Source organism: Wolffia australiana, chromosome 9 (assembly GCF_029677425.1).
Source record: "Wolffia australiana isolate 7733 chromosome 9, ASM2967742v1".
Classification (NCBI taxonomy): Eukaryota; Viridiplantae; Streptophyta; class Magnoliopsida; order Alismatales; family Araceae; genus Wolffia; species Wolffia australiana.
This window is the reverse complement of record NC_135843.1, coordinates 5,337,477-5,359,871: the sequence shown is the minus strand read 5'-3', so window position 1 is coordinate 5,359,871 and position 22,395 is coordinate 5,337,477. Positions and strand designations below refer to the sequence as shown.

Below are 22,395 nucleotides of genomic sequence, written 5' to 3'. Positions count from 1 at the left end.
AGCATTCCTTGAAGGCATCCTCTAAGAAGAATATCTAATAGTAATGTGATGACTAAAGAATCCTTTTTGAAGCATGTTCATACTTTTAGGGAAAGAGTTTCTTTAGTTATTGACCATAGATTGGCTTCAGTCCCTGAAAAGTGAATCCCTTTTAAATATTGTCAGGCCACTTTTTTTTGCCCTTTGCTCTTCTATGTGAGTTTGACTGATATATCACCAAAGTTTTCCCTTATTTTTGTACCTTCTCAAAGAACCTCTAGTTTTTCTATTCACATGTTCCTTATATCTTGCATAAGGGTTTGATGGAATAAATATGCTCTTATTTTAACATAGTTATTTCACTTCCTTTCAAGTAATCAATCTGGTATAATATATATTCTGATCTAGGACAGTTATCCTTACTAAATTCTCCAATATTTCAATCACCCATATTTCAATCCCCAATGTTTTTTTATGTCCTCTGAGACATAGGACATTGATGAGATTATATGATTTCTCACTTGACTCGCTCAAATATGATTTATGAGATATCGCTTATTTTGAATGTGGGAAACACGTTAATGAGCCTCAGTATAGAACAGCTGCACATGCACAGATTTTAGCTTTGTGCCAACCAATTTATTAAGCTATGTCGTATGAATATTGATATTGTATTAATTACAAATTAATCAATTTTATTCATCCAACATTAATTAATAATCAATGTATAATGCCTAAATATGATGTATTATGCCAATGTAATTTGATAAGAATCTAAACTCCACACCTCCCAATTTTTAACAGTGAGGTGTAATATGCTAAGTATTCATGAAACATAGTTGTGTGCAAAATTAGCAACTCGGTGCATATAGACCATCAGGTTAACATTTTATCTCTAATCAATTAATAATGGAATTTTTTTTGGAAATCTGCAAAGCATGGGTGATTATAAAAAACCAATCCTGGGATATTTTGCCTCACTTGAGAAAAAATGAACTAATGCAGAGTACACATTTATGTCCTGAAATGACGTAATTTACCTTGATATGGTTCAGATTTATATGGCAACAGCAGCACATTAGTCTTATGTCCTCACGCTTGGACTATACTTTGTTGTCTTGCATAGAAAATAAAGCATAAATACATTACTTATAAATTATTTTCTTCTCCATTCTTTTCATTTCATTGTAGCCTTACGTGGGTCATTGTTTTATTCATTTTATTATTCATGTTGACTTATCAGTTTTTATTTATTCAAACTGTGGAACAAAGTGATATTTCCCACTTCAACAGCCTAAATAAAATATGAAAGATTAGATAGATCACAAAGATTCATTTTGTTATAAAAAAATTCATGATGGATACATTTATCTAATTATTAATATCTCAACATCCATGATGTTATTCCAATTTTAAAATCACTGAATCTTCCTATCATACAGTAACTAGTGTGCCATCATCTACCACATTACAATAAGTCTTCATTACACTTTGGAGGTAAAAATGAATTAATATAATATTGAATAGAAGAAAATATCAATTTATAATATTTGGCACTTTATTGTTACGGTTACATAATACTATTAAACTCCGAACAAAGTTGAGAATTGGTAGTGATATAGAAATTTTAGTTGGAAAACATAAAGACACACTACATCTCTTAAGTCGTCATGATAATGTTTGATCTTGTAACCTTTCAACAACATGGCTTGGACGAGATCCGAATGACACAACCAACAGCTTTGCTAACCCCCAATTTCAACTCTCCCAAGACCACCATTTCTAACTCGTCCAATAATTTTATGACCAAGTTTGTAAGCCTTTATCATATAAATCTGACCCAAAATTAACCCTGACCTTCCCTCATAGACGAGTCGGCTTAGTCAACCTACTCTCTTTGATGGATCAAGTCATTTGACCCATGGGTCTGTTCATCGAGTCAACCCTTGGTAGGGTTGTGTGGGAGGTTTGGTGGTTTGGTCAACCCTAAAAAGTGAAGGCAATCTAGATGACTATCAACATGACTCACTACCTCCCACTTGGACAGATCAGGTCAGATCAACCATTGTTGGGTAATTTCGGCGAGTAGATCTACCCAACCAGACTCAATCCAATCCAATTTGATCCGATCCGACCCAATCCGACCACCAAACCCATGGCTCTTTAGGTTTGCCTTATGAGTAAGTCTCGCGGACAGATGCCAAACAGAGCGGGACAGACTCAATTTTGTCATCCATCATCCGTCATCCGTCATCTGTCATCCATCGTCATCAGTCATCAGTCATCGGCCCTGACCTTGGAGCAGGAGAACTAAACCCTCAACTAATCTAATTTTTTATTATCCCACCTTTAGATTAAAAAGGAACGAGATAACAAGCCCTGAAACAGATGACTGAACTGAAACCCGTTCAGCCCTGTTCCGTCTGTCCTAAACCGTACAGCCATCTGTTATTATTATGCTCCTGAAAAAAAGGGAAAAGAATAATCCCAAAGTATATTCAGAAGCTTCACTTACTCAAAATAATTAACCTATCATCCGTCATCAGTGATCAGCCATCATTCGTCTTAAACCCTCAGTTAATCTAATTTTTTATTATCTCACATTTCGATAACAAAGGAACGGGACAACAAGCCCTGTAACAGATGACTGAACTGAAGCCCGTTCAGCTCCGTTCCGTCCGTCCTAAACCGTCCAGCCATCCAATACTATTATTCTCCTGAAAAAAGGAAATGAATAATTTAAAGTATATTCAGAAGCTTCACTTACTCAAAATAATTAATCTATCATCCGCCATCAGTGATCAGTCATCAGTCATCTGCTCTGACCTTGGAACAGAAGCAGAATTAAACCCTCAATTAATCTAATTTTTTATTCACCCACCTTTCAATGACAAAGGAACGGGACAACAAGCCCTGTAACAGATGACTGAACTGAAGCCCGTTCAGCCCCGTTCCGTCCGTCCTAAACCGTCCAGCCGTCCGTTATTATTATGCTCCTGAAAAAAAAGGAAAAGAATAATCCTAAAGTATATTCCGAAGCTTCACTTACTGAAAATAATTAATTTAATTTTTTTTACAAAGCTTCCACCATAACAATAATCCCTACCTCGCCACGTAGGATTCTCATGATTATTTCTAGTTTTTGCTAATAAATCGGGGATAATGCCACGTGTACCGAATTTTCAGAAAAAAACGCGGCATTTTCTCTCTCTATATAAATAGCGTTGTTATCTCTCTCTCCTGAAATAACTGTCTCAAGTTCCAGTTTCTCAGAGTGTGATCTAGGCTCGTCTCCCAAAGCTAGGTATGTTCTTCAATCTCTCTCTCTAGAACTGTAATCATTACCAGATGCACAGATCTGGCTTGTTTCTTCGCGGATTACGATGTTTTGATCTCAAGATTTGGCGAATCTTTGAGATCCGTGTCCGTTTTTGGAGTGTTGATCTGCATTGGTTTGGAATAATGGTCGCTAGCGGAGGTGAATTCGGCCTGCGAGGATGGGAAGTCCGCAGGAGAAGATGGTTGCCGTGATCATGGTTGGCGGTCCTACCAAAGGTAGTCGGAAGTGTGGCAGAATCTGCTCTTGTTTGATTTTAGTTTCAAATTTTCGAGCTGGTTGTGTTGCTTGATTCAGGAACTCGGTTCCGGCCTCTTTCTCTGAATGTGCCGAAGCCTCTTTTCCCGCTGGCCGGGCAGCCAATGGTTCACCACCCGATTTCTGCTTGCAAGAGGGTATCTCTCACTTCTCTCACCGATTTTCATCGATAAAATGTATAGATTGTGTTCTGATTTGCGTTTTCTTTTGGGAGGAAAGATTCCGCATTTGGTTCAAATCTATCTCATTGGCTTCTATGAGGAGAGAGAATTCGCTCTCTACGTTTCCTCCATCTCCAATGAGCTCAGAGTTCCTGTTCGGTGAGTGGATCCTGATCTGTGAATTAAGAACTGTGTTGTGTTTACTTATTTATTGAGATGATGGTGGATTTTTCTTCAGTTACTTGAGGGAGGACAAGCCGCATGGTTCAGCGGGAGGGATTTACAATTTTAGGGATCTTATAATGGAAGATAGTCCGGTATTTAATTTATTTATTGTATCAAAATAAAGAAAATGAAGCGAAGAACACTTTAATCATTGTCGATATGGCTTTTCTGTTTTTCAATTTCTTTTGCAGTCTCATATATTCCTTTTGAATTGCGATGTCTGCTGCAGTTTCCCACTTCCAGAGATGCTCGGTACGTGCATACTTCTCCTTTTTGACCTGACGCTTTTTAGATTTTTTATAGACATTTTAAAATAGTACGTTCATATGTGAGGAAATAACATCGCTGGGAAATATTTCCCTTCCGATTATTTATTTAACTAATTGGAGTACTGTTTATGGGACAGACAGCAGCAATGTTTAACAAGCTAAGTTCTATGTAGTGGAAAATGTTTACTATAGAAAACCAACACCAAGTATTCATTGATTAGAAATACCTCATTTCATTGCACTAATTTGGATAAACGTTTACGTGTACTCTCCCGTGCATCTATTAAAGGCTTGGATGGTTAGAGATTTAAGCCTAATGGATGGCTTTCTTCCACTCTTAAAAACAAATTTTTTTTCTGGCCTGTGGATCAGATCTGTCCATGGGCCTGACCAAGATCATTTGATCTGATCACCATCTGGATTGACGGATCATTGAAATCTGTATATCTAGATACGATCGATCTGATTCAATCTGACCGCCAAAGCTAACTGGAAGGGTGGATCCAGATATCGATCAGATTGGGTGAGGGAAGAACCCAAATGACAACATGCCTGAATCGGTGCCTTTGGTCCTTCTAGGAGGATCTCCATGCCAATTCTGAGATAACTTCTTGTCTGCCCTCATTAGGGAACGGCTAAAATAATCCAAAAGATGTTGCACTAAAGCCAAAATCACACAAATACCTCTGATTGCAACTCTCATTACAAAAATCAGCTGGATAATTTTGTAAAAGCTTTGAGAAGCTACTTTTCAACTATCTCTGACTGAAGTCCATTTCTGCTGTTCCTCAGAGGCACACAAAAAGTATGGTGGGATAGGCACAATTCTAGTTAGTAAGGTGAGACTCCCTTTTTGAATCCTTTAGTGTGAGAAATTTTCTTTGAATCATCTATTTATTAAGGACTGTTTTCTGCCTAAAGGTATCAGCCGAATATGCTAGTCAGTTCGGTGAGCTTGTAGCTGACGACACAACGAATGAGCTGCTTCATTATACAGAGAAGCCTGAGACATTTGTATGAAATCACCTTTCTATGTTTTAGATTAATTTTGGTTGTAATTAGATTTATATTTACTATGTTGATGATAATTGGTTTTTCAGGTAAGTGATCTGATTAACTGTGGTGTGTACATATTTACGCCGGATATATTTACTGCTATCAGAGAAGTGACGGCACATAGAAAAGAAAGAGGTTTGTTCCATTGGTTAATATTTGTTTCTTAAAATTATACCGAATGTGAGATATTGATAAAAACCGTTTAAATAAAAATTCAAACGTTGTTGGGAATCATGAAATCATACTAAAAGTTTTGAAGTGTAACGGCTCTTTCATGTAATCGTGTACAGAGAGAAATAAACATCGGCCGTTGTGTAGCAAAACAAAGTTACTTTTTTGTTTATCTACTGACTGTTTCAACTTAATTGTTTCTCATTTTTTCGTTATCTCTTTTCATGATTTCTTTTTTTTTCTACCTTCGTTTTCTCTTCTAGTGAATACCTCATGCATCACCAACTTACATACAGTATCAACTTGAAGCTTTTCTTATTTTAAAAATATAACATTCAAATGAAAAAGTTAGCCTTGATGGCAAACAATGGGTGGCTTAATTAAATTATGCGCTCTTCTGATTGCAGCTAATTTGCGCCGCACATCGAGTTTCGACTTTGAGTCACTCCCTGCAGGATTCAAGTATGGAACATATCTGGCACAACATTTCATACTTTACCTTGTTCACTTTATGTTCCCCCGATATTTTTTATGGATATATTTGAAACTTTTATTTTTTAAAAGGATGATCTATGCATTATCTTTTTATTTTCCATTGATTCTTGCTTTCAAGAAATTCAGAAAAATGAAGAAATCAAAGGTTTTGAAAACTGAGAAAATTTGCGATTCTGAGTGGCAGAATCGCCTTGTCTCTTCCAAGACGTAGTAATCATCTAAAATCTGTATTATGTCATTAGAATTTATGGTGTAAATCGTCTACAAAATATTCTTAATTACTGTTAGCCCTCTGATCATCATATATGATGTGGTCTTGCAAGGGAATGATTGGACATTATTTGATTTTCATAATTTGTACACGAAGATCAGCATTATTCCAGAAACCCCTAAGGGTTTTTTAAATTGTCACTCTCACAGATTTTGGAAACGAGAGAAATTTACTTGAAGTAGATGAAATCCTCATCAACCCTAACCTTTTCATATTTCTTTGTAGGTCGATTCCAGCAGATTTTGTGAGACTTGACCAGGATATCCTGTCTCCTCTAGCCGGGAAGAAGCAACTCTACACATACGAGACTAGGGCTTTTTGGGAACAAATCAAAACTCCAGGGTGAGCATTTTCTGTGCCATATAAATCTAGTTTAATATTCTTTACAGAATCGTTTAATATTTACCAAAATCAATGATAGAGATCCATTACTCGCTGCCATATCAGGATGTCATTGAAATGCTCCGGCCTATACCTCTCCCAGTATCGTTCCACTTCTTCTCATCTACTAGCTGATGGCGATGGATCACATTCCCCTACCATCGTTGGTGATGTCTATATTCATCCTTCTGCAAAAGTACACCTCACAGCCAAGGTGAGTTCTCTTTCTCTAAATTTTATCTCTCGAAATAAATTTTCTGTTTTTTTTAAATATATTGGGCACGCTAATGGTTTTGGTATATAATTCTCTAACTGATTATGGGAAATGAGGGAATAGATTTGCTAATGATGCTAGAGGACCCTGTCACTCGTGTTTTCCTTTTGTGTTTTTCATGCTGTTAGGGAACATGTTTATTATTATGCTAATCTTGCTTATCATTTAACACGATTTAATGAGGAAAAAAAACTTGGTGAGGTTTTCCCCACAAGCGGTTCTTAAGAGTGGCATCCAGTATTTCATACTCACCAAAAAGTCTCGAGTAGTACAGCTTCAGGTTCACGGGCATAAATTGAATCATATTTCAGAATGATGATGCAGATTTATTTCTATCGTTAGCACTCTGTCTCTATAGCTCTAAAAAGCAATTCTTTTACGTGGTAAGAAACAATCAAGAATTTTATTTCTATGATATTAATAAGGGTTCTTTGGTTATAATCTTTTGACACATCGACCGGGTAATGTTTGATTTCAGCATGATTATCCCTTCAAATCAAGCTTTTAATTAATTTTTACATGTATTGGGGGCGAAATGGGCTGCAGATTGGGCCTAATGTCTCCATTTCTGCAAATGCTCGTGTGGGCCCTGGCGCGAGGCTCATTAGTTGCATTATATTAGATGACGTGGAGATCAGGGTACGATGGATATTACTAATTCCAAATTTAGCATAATTTTCTCTCTAGATTATTATCACCATAATTTTAACCCGTTCAATCAGGAAAATGCGGTAGTGATCCACTCCATTGTTGGATGGAAGTCGTCAGTTGGGAGATGGTCCCGAGTCCAAGTAAGTTTTTCTTTCTTTTTATTCTGCCTCAATTCAGTTTAATCGTCAAAAAATATTTGCAAATTAAGTGAATCTTAATTTTCCGTTTGTTTTTCGAACTCTAGAAAGGAAAACATTTTACTATTTTTGCAATTACTACATGCGATGAAATTTTAATCGTTGAAGTTGTTTGTTAGCGGACATCCTTACACCCCCCCACACAAACTAATTTAAAAGTTAAGTAAAATTTAAATTTTCCTTGTATTTCGAAATCTATTAAGGATATATTTTTTTCTATTTTCGCAATTTTTAATGGAGGTGATAAATATTGAATTGATGAATTTTGATGTTAGCAAAGATCCTCACAACCAGACAAACTGATTTAAATATTAATAAAATCTTACCTTTTTCCTCATATTTTGAAATCAAGAAAGGACAGAATATCCCTGTTTTAATTGATGAAATCGATACAAACGAAGATCCTTGACCCCGAACACAAACCAACTTACAGATTTGATAAATTTTACTATTTCCGTCACAGTTCCAACTCTAGAAAGGATAAAAAATTTCCTTTTCTTTGTGATTATTTATGCTCGCGAGAAAGTTCTACTTAATGGAAATTTTAAGTGACCTACAATGGTTATATAATTTGTTTTAAATTACTATTTAACACTACCGGTTCCAGGGCGGAGGAGACTACAACGCTAAGCTTGGCATTACCATTCTGGGTAAGTCCTTTTATCCGCCCCATTTTGAACGGCAACATCAATATCATCATAATCATCGTGATTATCATCATAATCATCGTGATTATCATCATTACGATACGTGTGTGATATAGGTTTGAAGCGGAGATGGGGGAGGAGAAGGTTAGATGTTTCCGAGGTTTGAGAGTAGAACGGGAATGATCTGAGAAAAGGTTGAACGGAGGAGGTTGGGATCAACTGGGGACAAGGTGGTAGTTAAGTCGCAGTGAAGTAGAGACGATCATGAGGGACGAGGATCGTAGAGGAAAGATGTGACTTAGACGTTGAAGGAAGGAGAGACAAGGGGCTTCAACTTCGTGATACTTCTTTACTGCCCTCGTAAAGAGAAAACTGACAAAAATGCCCTTAATGGGCCAAATGACTATAATGCCCCACTAATGGGCATAGATTGCGGAAGATACCCTTGGTGGTATAGGATCGTGTTATCATTATGGTTATCACAATATTAACAATCATTGTCATTATCATCAGCAGGGTCGTCATCATCATCATCATCATTGTTGTTGTCATCATCATCATCATTGTTGTTGTCATCATCATCATCATCAGCATTGTCCTTATCATGATCATCATTATCATCATCATCATCATCATCATCATCATCATCATCATCAGCATGATCATCATCATTCTTGTTGTCATCATCATCATTCTTGTTGTTGTCACCGTCATCATCATTGTCTTCATCATCATGCGCATCATTGTCTTCATCAGCATCATCATCATCGGCGTCGTCATCATCATCATCATTGTCATCATCATCATCATCATTGCTGTCATCATCATCATCATTATCATAATCGTCATCATCATCATTGCTGTCATCATCATTGTCATCATCCTCATCATCATAATCGTCATCATCATCATCATGATCATCATCGTCATCATCATCATCATTGTTATCGTCATAATCATCATCATCATTATTGCCATCGTCTTCATCATCATCATCATTGTCATCATTGTCATCATCATCATCATTGTTGTCGTCATCATCATCATCATCATTGTCATCATTGTCATCATCATCATCATCATTGTTGTCGTCATCATCATCATCATTTTTGTCGTCATAATCATCATCATCATTATTGCCATCGTCTTCATCATCATCATCATTGTCATCATTGTCATCATCATCATCATTGTTGTCGTCATCATCATCATCATCATCATTGTCATCATTGTCATCATCATCAACATTGCTGTCATCATCATCATCATCATTGTTGTCGTCATAATCATCATCATCATTATTGCCATCGTCTTCATCATCATCATCATTGTCATCATCGTCATTGCCATCGTCATCTTCGTCTTTGCCTGTTTAGGTGAGGCGGTGGAAGTAGAAGACGAGGTTGTGGTGATCAACAGCATCGTCCTTCCCAACAAGACGCTCAGCATCAGTGTACAAGAGGAAATTATTCTGTAAAATGGCCTCCCCTGATTTTTATTTGCCATCATCCGCCTACTAATCTTAAACTCATTTAAACTTAATAAAATTCCTATTTATATTCCATATGGTCCTTTAATATCTCCCTCTACTATATTTTCTCTTGATTATAAAGTTCAAATTTTCCTCCTGGCGAATCCTCTCTCTCTAGAGAAGAAAAATGTAGGGAGAGAGAGGGTAGCTAATGAATTACAGGGGCGAATTCTCTGTAAAAGACAGTTTTAGAGAGAGAGAAAGATAGGGAGTGAGAGAGAAAGACAGAGGGAGACAGAGAGAAAGAGAGAGAGAAAGCAAGAGAGAGAGAGTGAGAGATAGAGAGCGAGAGAAAGAGAAAGAGAGAGATTGAGAATAAGAGAAAGAGAGAGATTGAGAGAAAAAGAAAGAGAGAGAGAGAGAGAGAGAAAGAGAGAGAGAGAAAGAGAGAGAGAGAAAGAGAGTGAGAGAAAGAGAGCGAGAGAAAGAGAGCGAGAGAAAGAGAGCGAGAGAAAGAGAAAGAGAGAGATTGAGAGAAAAAGAAAGAGAGAGAGTGAGAGAAAGAGAGAGAGAGAGAGAGAGAGAGAGAGAGAGAGAGAGAGAGAGAGAGAGAGAGAGAGAGAGAGAGAGAGAGAGAGAGAGAGAGAGAGAGAGGGAGAAATAGAGATAGTGAGAGAAAGAGAGCGAGAGAGAGAGAAAGAGAGCGAGAGAAATAGAGAGGAAGAGAGAGAGATAAATAGACAAAGAGAGAGTGAGAAAGAGAGCGAGAGAAAGAGTGAGGAAGCGAGAGGTAAACAGACAAAGAGAGAGAGAGAGAAAGAGAGAGGAAGAGAGAGGAAGAGAGAGAGATAAACAGACAAAGAGAGCGAGAGAGAGAGAGATAAACAGACAAAGAGAGAGAAAGAGAGCGAGAGAAAGAGAGAGATAAACCGACAAAGAGAGAGAGAGAAAGAGAGCGAGAGGAAGAGAGAGAGATAAACAGACAAAGAGAGAGAGAAAGAGAATGAGAGGAAGAGAGAGATAAACAGACAAAGAGAGAGAGAGAAAGAGAGCGAGAGAAAGAGTGAGGAAGAGAGAGATAAACAGGCAAAGAGAGAGAAAGACAGCGAGAGGAAGAGAGAGAGAGATAAACAGACAAAGAGAGAGAGAGAAAGAGAGTGAGAGGAAGAGAGAGATAAACAGACAAAGAGAGAGAGAGAAAGAGAGCGAGAGAAAGAGCGAGGAAGAGAGAGAGATAAACAGGCAAAGAGAGAGAGAGAAAGAGAGCGAGAGGAAGAGAGAGGAAGAGAGAGAAAGCGAAAGGGAAAGAAAGAGAGAGAGAAAGCGAAAGCGAGGGAGAAAGAGAGAGAAAGCGAAAGCGAGAGCGAAAGAGAAAGAAAGAGAAAGAGAGAGATTCCTGGGGGCAAAGTCAAACTATCCAGTGATCTTATCCCCATCTCTCTCTCTGTCCTTCGAGTGTAATAATCTCATGGTCACTATCATGTCTCTCCCTTCTCCCTCTCTAGGAGAATAGAATTAAAACCGTACAGGATACACATACCATCCTTCACAAGGTACAATTAGATAACCATCATCTCTCTCTCTCTCTCTCTACCTACCTACCAACCTAACAGCCCACTCGACCTACCCTTCTCTCTAGCCAAAGAAGAAGAGCAGGTTCCTCAGTTTCAACAAAGCGGCCATTCTATCAACCAAACCCTAACTCTCTCCCCAGCTTCTTCTTCCTCATCCATCAATGTCACATGCCATCCACCGTCCATGCCGCAGCCATGTCGATCGACGGCAAGTTCATCATCATCATCATCATCATCATCAGCAGCAGCAGCAGCAGCAGCTTCATATCATCATCATCATCATCATCTCCATAGTCTTTATCACCATTGCGCTGTTATCATGATAAGGGAGAGGGAGATCAGCATGGCTCCCTTATCATTGATATTCTCATAATCACCATCTTCGTCTTGTTGTCATAGTCATTATGATAGACATGATCTTTTGATGAGGGAGATGGCTTAGTTTGGCTGATCATTAGCCATGGTGATCATCATTCAGTTCATCATCCTCATCATCATCACTAGTAATAGCATCATTATCCATTGTGCACATGTTATTATCGAGTGGTTCTTACAATGGGGGGGGGGGCCTCGTTGATCGCCAACAAGTTTGTTGTGATCATCATCATCATCAAATGCAAAACTATGATCAACACCATCACCGAGAGAACTATGATCATTATCATCATCATCATCGACGTCGTTGCCGTCATCATCACAGCCAACCATCGTCATCATCCACATCATCCATCATGTATGTATTATAACCAAGTTGTTTTTACAATAGGAGAGGCCTCGTTGATCGCCCACCACTCTTCATCATCGTCATCATCACAGCTTCAACAATCATCATTATCATCATCATCCTCACTGCACAAGTGATCATTATGTTTATTATCATCATCATAATTACAGCACAAGTTATCATTACTATCATCATCATCATTACAGCACAAATTATCATCATATATCGTGTATATATCGAGTTGTTCTTACAATGGGAGGAGCCTTATCGATCACCTACAAGTTTATCGTCATCAACAACATCATCATCATCACTGGTGGCATCATCATCATCCATCATCCATATAGTATCAAGTTGTTCTTACAATGGTAGGGCCCTTGTAGATCATCTACAAATTCATCGTCGTCATCATCATTATCATCTTCAACGGGAGAGGCCTTGTTAATCGCCTGCAAGTTCGTCATCATCATCATCATCACAACCAGGGTTATCATCATCAGCATCATCATCATCATCATCATCATCACAACCAGGGTTATCATCATCATCATCACAACCAGGATTATCATCATCATCACAACCAGGGTTATCATCATCATCATCATCATCTACCAGGATTATCATCATCATCATCACAACCAGGGTTATCATCATCATCATCATCTCTACCAGGATAATCATCATCATCATCATCACGACCAGGGTTATCATCATCAGCATCATCATCATCATCATCATCATCATCATCACAACCAGGGTTATCATCATCATCATCACAACCAGGATTATCATCATCATCATCATCACAACCAGGGTTATCATCATCATCATCACAACCAGGATTATCATCATCATCACAACCAGGGTTATCATCATCATCATCATCATCTACCAGGATTATCATCATCATCATCACAACCAGGGTTATCATCATCATCATCATCTCTACCAGGATAATCATCATCATCATCATCACGACCAGGGTTATCATCATCATCATCATCACAACCAGGGTTATCATCATCATCATCACAACCAGGATTATCATCATCATCACAACCAGGGTTATCATCATCATCATCATCACAACCAGGGTTATCATCATCATCATCATCTACCAGGATTATCATCATCATCATCATCACTACCAGGATAATCATCATCATCATCATCACGACCAGGGTTATCATCATCAGCATCATCATCATCATCATCATCACAACCAGGGTTATCATCATCATCATCACAACCAGGATTATCATCATCATCACAACCAGGGTTATCATCATCATCATCATCTCAACCAGGGTTATCATCATCATCTACCAGGATTATCATCATCATCATCATCACAACCAGGGTTATCATCATCATCATCTCTACCAGGATAATCATCATCATCATCACGACCAGGGTTATCATCATCATCATCATCATCATCATCTCAACCAGGGTTATCATCATCATCATCAAACCAGGATTATCATCATCATCCCAACCAGGGTTATCATCATCATCATCATCTCAACCAGGGTTATCATCATCATCTACCAGGATTATCATCATCATCATCATCACAACCAGGGTTATCATCATCATCATCTCTACCAGGATAATCATCATCATCATCATCACGACCAGGGTTATCATCATCATCATCATCATCATCATCATCATCATCTCAACCAGGGTTATCATCATCATCATCACAACCAGGATTATCATCATCATCACAACCTATCCTCATCATCTCAACCAGGGTATCATCATCATCAACCAGGATTATTATCGTCATCATCATCATCATGTTTAAGTAAAATCGCGATTGAGTTCTGATAATGGGGGAGGCAGCGCAGTGAGTGCAGGGCTCGGGTGTAAGTTCTGAGGCGGTGGGAGCTGTCAAGGAAACATGACCACGACCCGCCTTCTCTCTCTAGAACCCTACCAGCATCAGGTAACACCTATCTATCTATCTCTCATACCCAGCTTTTTTTTCTTCTACTATGTGCGAAAGAGAGAGATAGACAGATAGATAAAGAGAGAGACAGATAGATAGATAGATAGATAAAGAGAGAGACAGATAGATAGATAGATAGAGAGAGAGAGAGATTGACAGATGGATAGATAGATAGAGAGAGAGAACACCCGGGTCTTATATCTCTCTCTCTTGGGACCTATGAGCATCAGATAATATCTATATCCTACATGGGGCATCTTCCACGGAGAGAGAAAGAGAGAGAGAATACCCAGGTCGTATATCTCTCTCTCTCTGGGAACCTACGAGCATCAGATGACAAGGTCACATATATCTCTCTATCTAGGAACACACTAGCGTCAGATAACATCTATATCCAACATGGGACATTTTTTTCTTCTTCCACAGAGAGAGAATACCCGAGTCATCTCTCTCTCTCTCTCTAGGAACCTACGAGCATGGGACATTTTTCTTCTTCTACAGAGAGAGAGAGTATTCGGGTCATCTCTCTCGCTCTATTTCTCTCTGTTCTCGCTCTCTGTCTCTTTCTCTCTCTAGGAACCTACGAACATCAGATAACATTAATGTCCTACATGGGCCATTTTTTTGCTTCCGATGGGAGAGAGGAAACCAGATCATCTATCTCTCTAGTGGAATACGAACATCTCTATGACATATGGCTCATTTTTTATTTCTTCCAATGAGAGAGAGAATTCCAAGGTCATCTCTTTCTCTCTCTATATATGTATAATATAATATCTATAGGAGTTTATAGAGTATCAGATAACATCTATATCACAAATGGTTAATGTTTATTTGTTCCAATGAGGGAGAATACCTAGGTCATCTCTCTCTCTCTCTGTGCATCTGTCTCCATTGGAGCCTATTGGAGATGATGATCATCACCTCCATAGTCTTCATGATCATCATCTTCATGATCACCATTTAGATGTTTGGATGATGGATGGATAAATGTAGGAAGATTATCTATCTGTTTTGTTTCTACCAGTCAACAAAGTTTAACTATTTCTTCTAAATCTCTCCATCTGTTTTCAACAAGAACATAATCATTCTCGAATAGACAGTAGGTAGAGAGATACATATCTATATATGAATAGAATATCCATATTTCAGACATTTTCAATCGTTGTATATGGAAAAGATATCTATCTGGTTAGTTGAACTATATCTCTCAATCCTTTCCTACCATTCTGGAGAAGAAAATCAATTTCGAAGATATGGATGGTAGAGAGATAGACTTATAGATCCATACAGATGGTATCTAGATTTTATAGATACACTTTTATTGTCATCGATTAATACATGATGGATTGATAGAAATGAATAATCTATCTGGTTATTTGAACAGTATCTCTGAATCCTTCCCACCAATTTTCAACCAGGACATTAGCAATCCAGAATATATGGATTGTAGGGAGATATAGTGTTACAAAGTGATGGGGATGAAGGTGTATCACTGCCTAAGAACAGATAAAATGAGGAGAAGAGAAATAAAGCTGAAGGAAGCATGAAAGGGGGTAAAATATTGACAAATGCACGGCTGTTTGTAGTCATTACAAACAGACTAAAAAATGAAACTTTGCCCTTATTTATCATGTAGGTGGTGTTCCGAGATTAATGGTTAGATTTAACATGTCTCCCCCTTTATAAAAACAGTGGATTGTCTTGAGATAAACCATGATAGTGGCTGATGACAGATATCAAACCTATTAGGAGCTAATGGCTTGGTCATCAGTACTTATCTTTTTGATAAACCAATATCCTCTTATCAATATGTCACATGCATAGTGATACTGCACATTGATATTTTTGTGCTTTCATAGAGATAGTATTGTACATCATATAAATTTCTGATGAAGCCTCAACGCAATGCATCCTTTGACTGCATCTGTTAAAGCCATTTAGTCGGTGGTTGATAATGATGTGGTCGGCTGAAGTGATATTTTCCATGATATAGCAATGCCTCCAAAGTTAAAAAGGTACAAAATAAAACTCAGAATCCACATAGTTGATAAACTTACCAGAAGATTTTCCAAAATGAAGATCTCTGTCTGTGGTTTTTCATAGAAATCAAAGATGCCTAAGAAGGATTAGTTTGCTTAACCAATCCCAAATCCCTAGATTCTAATGGAGAAATCATGTGGTTTGGGAAGAGTCAGACAACTAACAATCAGCTGATATGCACATCGTAGTGGAAAAACTGGGTTAGTTGATTTCTCAATAAAGCAAATACATCGTAGTGGAAATACATTCCCCAAAATTTTATGTAGCCCTTTTTAAACCAGGTTGAATGCTTAGCCAAATTGGCCTGTATCTGAAACTGTCACCTGAACAGTGTAAATTATTGAATAGAAGGGAGGCCCAAAAATATGGCCTCCAATCCCTTGTATAGCTAGAGAGGGAGAGAAAAGTTTTTGGTTTTCTAAATGTAACGGCCTATTAGACGTACAAGATATGAAATATCAGGTTTGAGTGAAAATCATTGTTTAGAGCAGAGAGCCAACATCAAATGAGTATGGAATTCATGAGGAGATAGATTACAGATCTAGGGTACCTCTCAAAAACAACACATCAATCATACAGGCTTCGACTCAAAATCAATGTTGATATAATGGAATTAAGCCTCTTATACCACTATCTCAATGAATTTGTCAAACCATAAAGAGGCTTGTCAAGCTTGCAGAAAAAGTTATGTTTGGTGTCGACATGGTCCTCAGGTTGAAATATATGGATATCCTCTTCAAGTTCCCATGGAGAGAAGTTGTCTCATTATCCACATGTTCTAGCTCATAGAAATTATGAGAAGTCAGGCCAAGGATGGCATGAGTGGAGGAATGTTTGACCAGGGCGAAAATATTTCATCATAGTCAACCCAGGAATTTGACTAAAACCTTTTTTCACTTGCCTATCTTAGTACGTGGGACTTTCAACTTGGGTATGCCATCCTTGTGCTTAAAAACCCATTTACAGTAAGTAGGTTTTCTTGTTCTATGGAGCTCAACCAAATCTAGAGTATAGTTTCCCCATAGTGATTCCATTTCATCCTCCATTGCAAATGCACACTTAGAAAATGCATTAGATCAAATTTCTTCTCCAAAAAAACTTGTGTTTCTTAAATTATCAATTTATTCATAAATGGGTGAGGCATATGACACACAGTTTACATGTGAAGAGCTCAATGGAGGTTATAACACTCTTTGAGATCAAATGCTGGAAATAGAATAGCTTGATGTCTTGTTTTTCTTATATGGTGAGAAGTTAACATGATACATTTGTTCAACCTCGTGAGATTGCCCTGGGGATCTCTGTTATACATAATTTTCCAATCTTCAGGGTGATATAACTTATACCCTTCAATCATGGCATAGATCCAAGGAAAATGTACCTGGTAGAACTAGATTCAAGCTTACTAGTGTTGATTTGAGCCTAGATGGTGAGGACAAAAATTCTAAGGAAAAAAATAATCATCAGGAGAACCAGACAAAATGTCTTGTGTATTTATCTTGCCATCAGCAACCAGAAACTTGATTCTCTACAGAGCCAAAAGCTCTGATACCACTTTGTTACAAATCAGTGTCATGGGGATGAAGATAGGTGACAAAGTCAGAACAAAGAGGAAGAGAATAGGAACAAAAAATCTAAGAGCAAGAATGCTCAGATTTAAGATAGATATACATAGCATATATATGGCACATATATAAATATGATAGCTAAACTTTACAAATACATACTTTGATTGATATATATTTATTGATAATGGATAGATATAAAGATAATTGAAAATTTTTGATCTTGTTAGCTGGTTACTTTCTTGTAGTCGACAAAGTTGGGACGAACTGAACTATCACTCGAGCTTGGTATAACAGTCTACATGGGAATATTAGGTCAACATCCAGGCCCCATCATCTATAATTTCCTTTAGTAAATAACTAAAAATTTAAGAAAATAACAAAAATATTTTTTTACAAATTCATCAGGAACAATTGCATTGGCACTTTGGCTCATGATCAGATATGTGTTCTCCTTTGGTGAAGATTATGGGGAGACTGGTGTTGCTTCTGAGTTCATAGTGGCGACAAAGGCGACTCCGCTGTCATACGGAACAATGGAAGATGAAGGCACATCTAACTCAGGAGAAGAAAAAAGATTCATTTCTGATGATCTTTACGATGGAAAGATCTGTGTTATTTGCTTTGAGTCTCAGAGGAACTGTTTCTTCACTCCTTGTGGGCACTGCATCACATGCACTGTATGCGCCAAGAGGTACATCACAAAATGTCTTAATTTTTAATTTACTTAATGTTCAATAATATGTTTCATTTTAGATTAAATGATGCATAAATACTGCTGATTTATTTTATTAAGTTAATTAGGGTTTTGGATAGTACCGTTATGTTTTTGTTTTTAATTGAAGTGGAGAGGATTAGTCTATCTTAATAAAAAAGATGAGCTAAATAGGATTTGGTTTGTCATTTTGCCTATAAATAAGGCCCAGTTAGTGGGTCACATGTGCGGTTGAACTTCTTGAGAGACAAAGTTCATACATGTCGACTCAAAAGACTACCCCTCATAATCTATCAGTTTCAATGGACTCTGGTATATTTTGATCATTTATCTACTAATTGATTTATGCTTAATAATTCAATGAAATATGATACTTTATGATTCATTAAAATCTCTGTTCTTAAAGGTCTTGAATACAATTCATTTAAAATGCTTATTTGGGAAGTATATCCTGCTGTTAATATACTTATTATGGACATGAAATAAATATTCATTTGACAATTTTTTTAGGTTGATGGAGGAGGAGAGAAGGACTTGTCCAATCTGTAGGCGGCTCATACACAAGGCGAGAAAGTTACCATCTCCGATGGCCTCATTTCATCATGCTCGCTACAAAAGATTGAGTGAAGAACTAATGCCATCTCTTCAAACTGCTTGAGTGGGTTCCTCAAATAACCAGTACTCTTACCAAAGGATGAGGGAACATTTTTTTAAGACAGTCTAAATTGCATCCAATAAAAGGCAGGAAATTTTGGACTCATCTTAGTAAATAATATACATTAACATTCATTTTCACTCCTAAACACTCCTAAGAATCAAAACTTGAGAGAAAACGTAAACATATGAAACAGTGATAATGAGAACCTTATGCAGGGACTCACAAACTCGATAATCACTCATGCAGGAGAACTAGGGAAAGAGACGACCATGGGGACGGGTATGACAACGACGGGTGGGGGATGCAGGACGGGTTTGGATGGAGGGAATAAACAGACCACAAAATCCACACGATTGAATTCGAAAACTTAAAACCGATGAAATAATGGTGGTGCAGCCCCGTTCCTCGTCGATGGTGGGAGTACTGTCTTCAACCACCGCGACGATGCCGAAGCACTGATAAGTCCAAAATCAGTCATGTAATTACACATATTTTAACAACATTGTGGGATTATTTGATGTGTATTTTACCCTATTTTATGAGATATTGCATGTCATGCACTGAATAGAGCAAGTTGTAAAGATGATGCATTTGAACGCCATTTTATGCATGTTTTACAATTTAAATAATTCTCAGCAAAATATACATTTAAGAGCTATTTAAATTTCTAATGTTCTATTTAGCATATTGTCCATGAAATCGCAGGGAGAAAAATCGGTATTTAATTTGCAGGAAGAGATGGAGAAGTCTTATTGAAAAAAGAAAAAATAAAGATGTGAAGATAAAAAGGGTTGTTTCTATTGAGCCGGTTATGGAGCAATTCAAGGACTGGGTCTCAAGCCCGCAGCCAGGCCAGCGAACGCGCAGCGCTCAAGCCAGCCCAGCCGCTGGCGAGGCCCATGCACAAGGAGAGCCCCCATTACCGCGCACAAGAGGCCCACATTCAATCGCAAGGAGAGAGGCTGACGTTGCCGTGGGACCCGGCGGCGAACGAATGGCAGACGGCAAAGGCGACGTGGACTGCCCACGTGGACATCGACGAAGCGCTGACGGGGCAGGGACTTGGGCACACCGGAAGAGTTTGGGTCCACGGCTGCGAGTTAATCGCAGCCGTTGGATCTTTACGAACTCGATCGGACGGCCAGGGGCATTCCCGTCCAATTTGGCCCCTGGCCGGCGGAGGCGATTCTCGGCCGGTGGGGGGGACTGCTGGGGGATCCAACGGCTCGGGAGGACCTCCAGAGCGGCCCCCCTCCCATCAGACGGCGTCGGGGCTCTCTCCCAAGCCCTTAAAAAGCGGATGAGAGCCCCAATTTGTGCATCTCCGGCCGAAGAAAGAAGGGGGACGGCGGAAGGCTCTCGCAGGTGACCCAGCAGCCGAAACGGCATCGTGACAAGCTTTGACGGCGCAGAGGACTCTCGAGAAGATCGAGGACGCTCGCGTCTTCATTGAGTCGCACCCGGACGGAGGAGGAGGTAAGGAGAAGCACTAAACCGAAGTTCGGCCCTCTGAATCAGGGCGTTCGGTGAGTTCAGAGCGTCTAGATTATCCCCTAGACATTTACTTTGATCTTAGCAGGAAGATTCAGTCAAGAATTTATCGCATCATCGTGATTTCAATCCGTTTTAATTCGCGGGCATTTCATCGAACACCTATTTCCTTTGGTCAACATTTTCGATTTATCTAAGTTTTAAACCATTCAACCTTATAAAAAACGTTAAAATATATATATATATATATATATATATATATATATATATATATATATATATATATATATTCGCATCTCTTTCGAGCATTCTGTCGAACACCCTACGGTCGTTCGACAGAAACACTCGTTTACGCTTTTCTATCGTACTTCGAATCTCTGTTGGGCATCCTGCGGGCGTTCGACAGAAGTACCCTTTTCTTTCTTCTACTAAAACGAAAAATCACATAAAAATCTATCTCTCTCTCCCTTCTCATTCAGGTAATTCGTCGAACACCTTAAGTGCGTTCGACGAAAGGCTGTGTTATCTTCAATTCGTCTACGAAAATTAAAACAAAAAAAACTTATACACATTACAATATCTTATATATAACTATCTAATTTCGACCATCTTTTGGGAATTTGGTCGAACACCTGTCGGGTGTTCGACTAAATCACTCTGTACTTCATTAAATCCTTTATAACAAAAATCTATAAAAAAAATGATATAAAGCATATAAAGAAAACCTCTAAATATCCTACAGTAATTTTACAATAGAAATCTACATATACATATATACTTAGAACTCTATAATTCTGATCTATCATTTAGTTCTATAAATACCTCTTATTACTACTATTATCCTTTCACGTCACCTCAATAACTCTACACTTAAATTCTTAATTAGCATATTATAACTAGATACTCACTTATTCTCTTCCTATCTATCTTATTAATATATAAATACGTCTCTATACCCTCGGTTTCTCTTAGTATATATATATACTCATCTATATAACCCTTCTTCTTTCTTCCATCCTCATATTACTAAGTACTCTATCTTCTTATTCTTAAGTATTTTATATTTCTTCACTAGCTACCTGATATCTTAATTCTTTCTTACTTTCAGGAGCTATAAAAGATAGATCGATATAACTAATACTCCCATACCTATCTTATTAAAGTATTCGCACCTCTACTTATTAATTAGTTATCTCCTCTTATTACAATTATCTTTAATATTAACTCTAAATCTGATTAACTAATAACTCAACAATTGAATCTACATCTAAAGGCCAGTCCCTGTGGAGACGACCTTACTCTCATCTATACATCTTTGAGTAAGTATATACTTTTATACATTTATTTGATTGAAGGCAAATTAATAACAACGACAATTAAAAGAAATAACACCGCAATTTGCCTAAGTCAAGCACCAAATTCAACACTACGAATTCACGTCCGCGGGAAATCTCACGATAGAAAGAATTTGTAGAAGTTCCAAGAAAATCAAATCAAATCTGACGGCGGTGGAAGAATCCGCGCGCAACTCTGGACGAAGAACACTTGACACCAAAGAGTTCAGGCGTACCTCATCACTGTAGTGCATGATGAGGTTGCGGGAAATTCAGGCCGTGACGTGACTGGGCGATCCGAGCGTTGTATGGCCGATTGGACGGAATATCTAGACGTTTCGGGCGTTGAGCGGCCCTGGCAATGAATTGACCGAGCGGGCGGCCCTGGGCGGGACGACCGGCGTTGGGCGCTTGGCGCGGGCGGCTTTGAGCGAGGCTGCCGGTGCTAGGCGGCTAGCACTGGTGGCCCTAAGCAGGCGGCCGACGCTGGG

General features: G+C 38.3%; 2 protein-coding genes across 4 annotated transcripts; both read left to right on the top strand.

The window, feature by feature from the left end:
- Positions 1–3,196: 3,196 nt before the first annotated feature.
- Positions 3,197–9,934, top strand: LOC144707953 (uncharacterized). Its single transcript, XM_078581236.1, has 16 exons — positions 3,197–3,283; positions 3,453–3,534; positions 3,614–3,711; positions 3,794–3,894; positions 3,974–4,052; positions 4,152–4,212; positions 5,022–5,068; positions 5,151–5,243; positions 5,330–5,420; positions 5,864–5,918; positions 6,448–6,564; positions 6,670–6,817; positions 7,424–7,516; positions 7,600–7,668; positions 8,333–8,375; positions 9,749–9,934. Exons 2-16 carry the CDS (start codon positions 3,477–3,479, stop codon positions 9,847–9,849), a joined length of 1,254 nt encoding a protein of 417 aa, XP_078437362.1. The 5' UTR covers positions 3,197–3,283; positions 3,453–3,476; the 3' UTR covers positions 9,850–9,934.
- A 1,469-nt stretch (positions 9,935–11,403) lies between these two features.
- Positions 11,404–19,652, top strand: LOC144707692 (RING/U-box superfamily protein). Of its 3 annotated transcripts, XM_078580909.1 has the most exons (6): positions 11,413–11,625; positions 13,998–14,095; positions 17,955–18,021; positions 18,115–18,400; positions 18,932–19,079; positions 19,326–19,652. In XM_078580909.1, the coding sequence occupies exons 2-5, from the start codon at positions 14,051–14,053 to the stop codon at positions 19,077–19,079; spliced, it is 546 nt and encodes a 181-aa protein (XP_078437035.1). In that variant the 5' UTR covers positions 11,413–11,625; positions 13,998–14,050; the 3' UTR covers positions 19,326–19,652. The 3 variants fall into 3 exon arrangements, with proteins under 3 accessions (XP_078437036.1, XP_078437035.1, XP_078437034.1); XM_078580910.1 differs by lacking the exon at positions 19,326–19,652 and having other exon boundaries at positions 11,404–11,625; positions 17,955–17,994; positions 18,172–18,400; positions 18,932–19,194; XM_078580908.1 differs by lacking the exon at positions 19,326–19,652 and having other exon boundaries at positions 11,414–11,625; positions 18,932–19,194.
- The last annotated feature ends 2,743 nt before the right edge of the window (positions 19,653–22,395 follow it).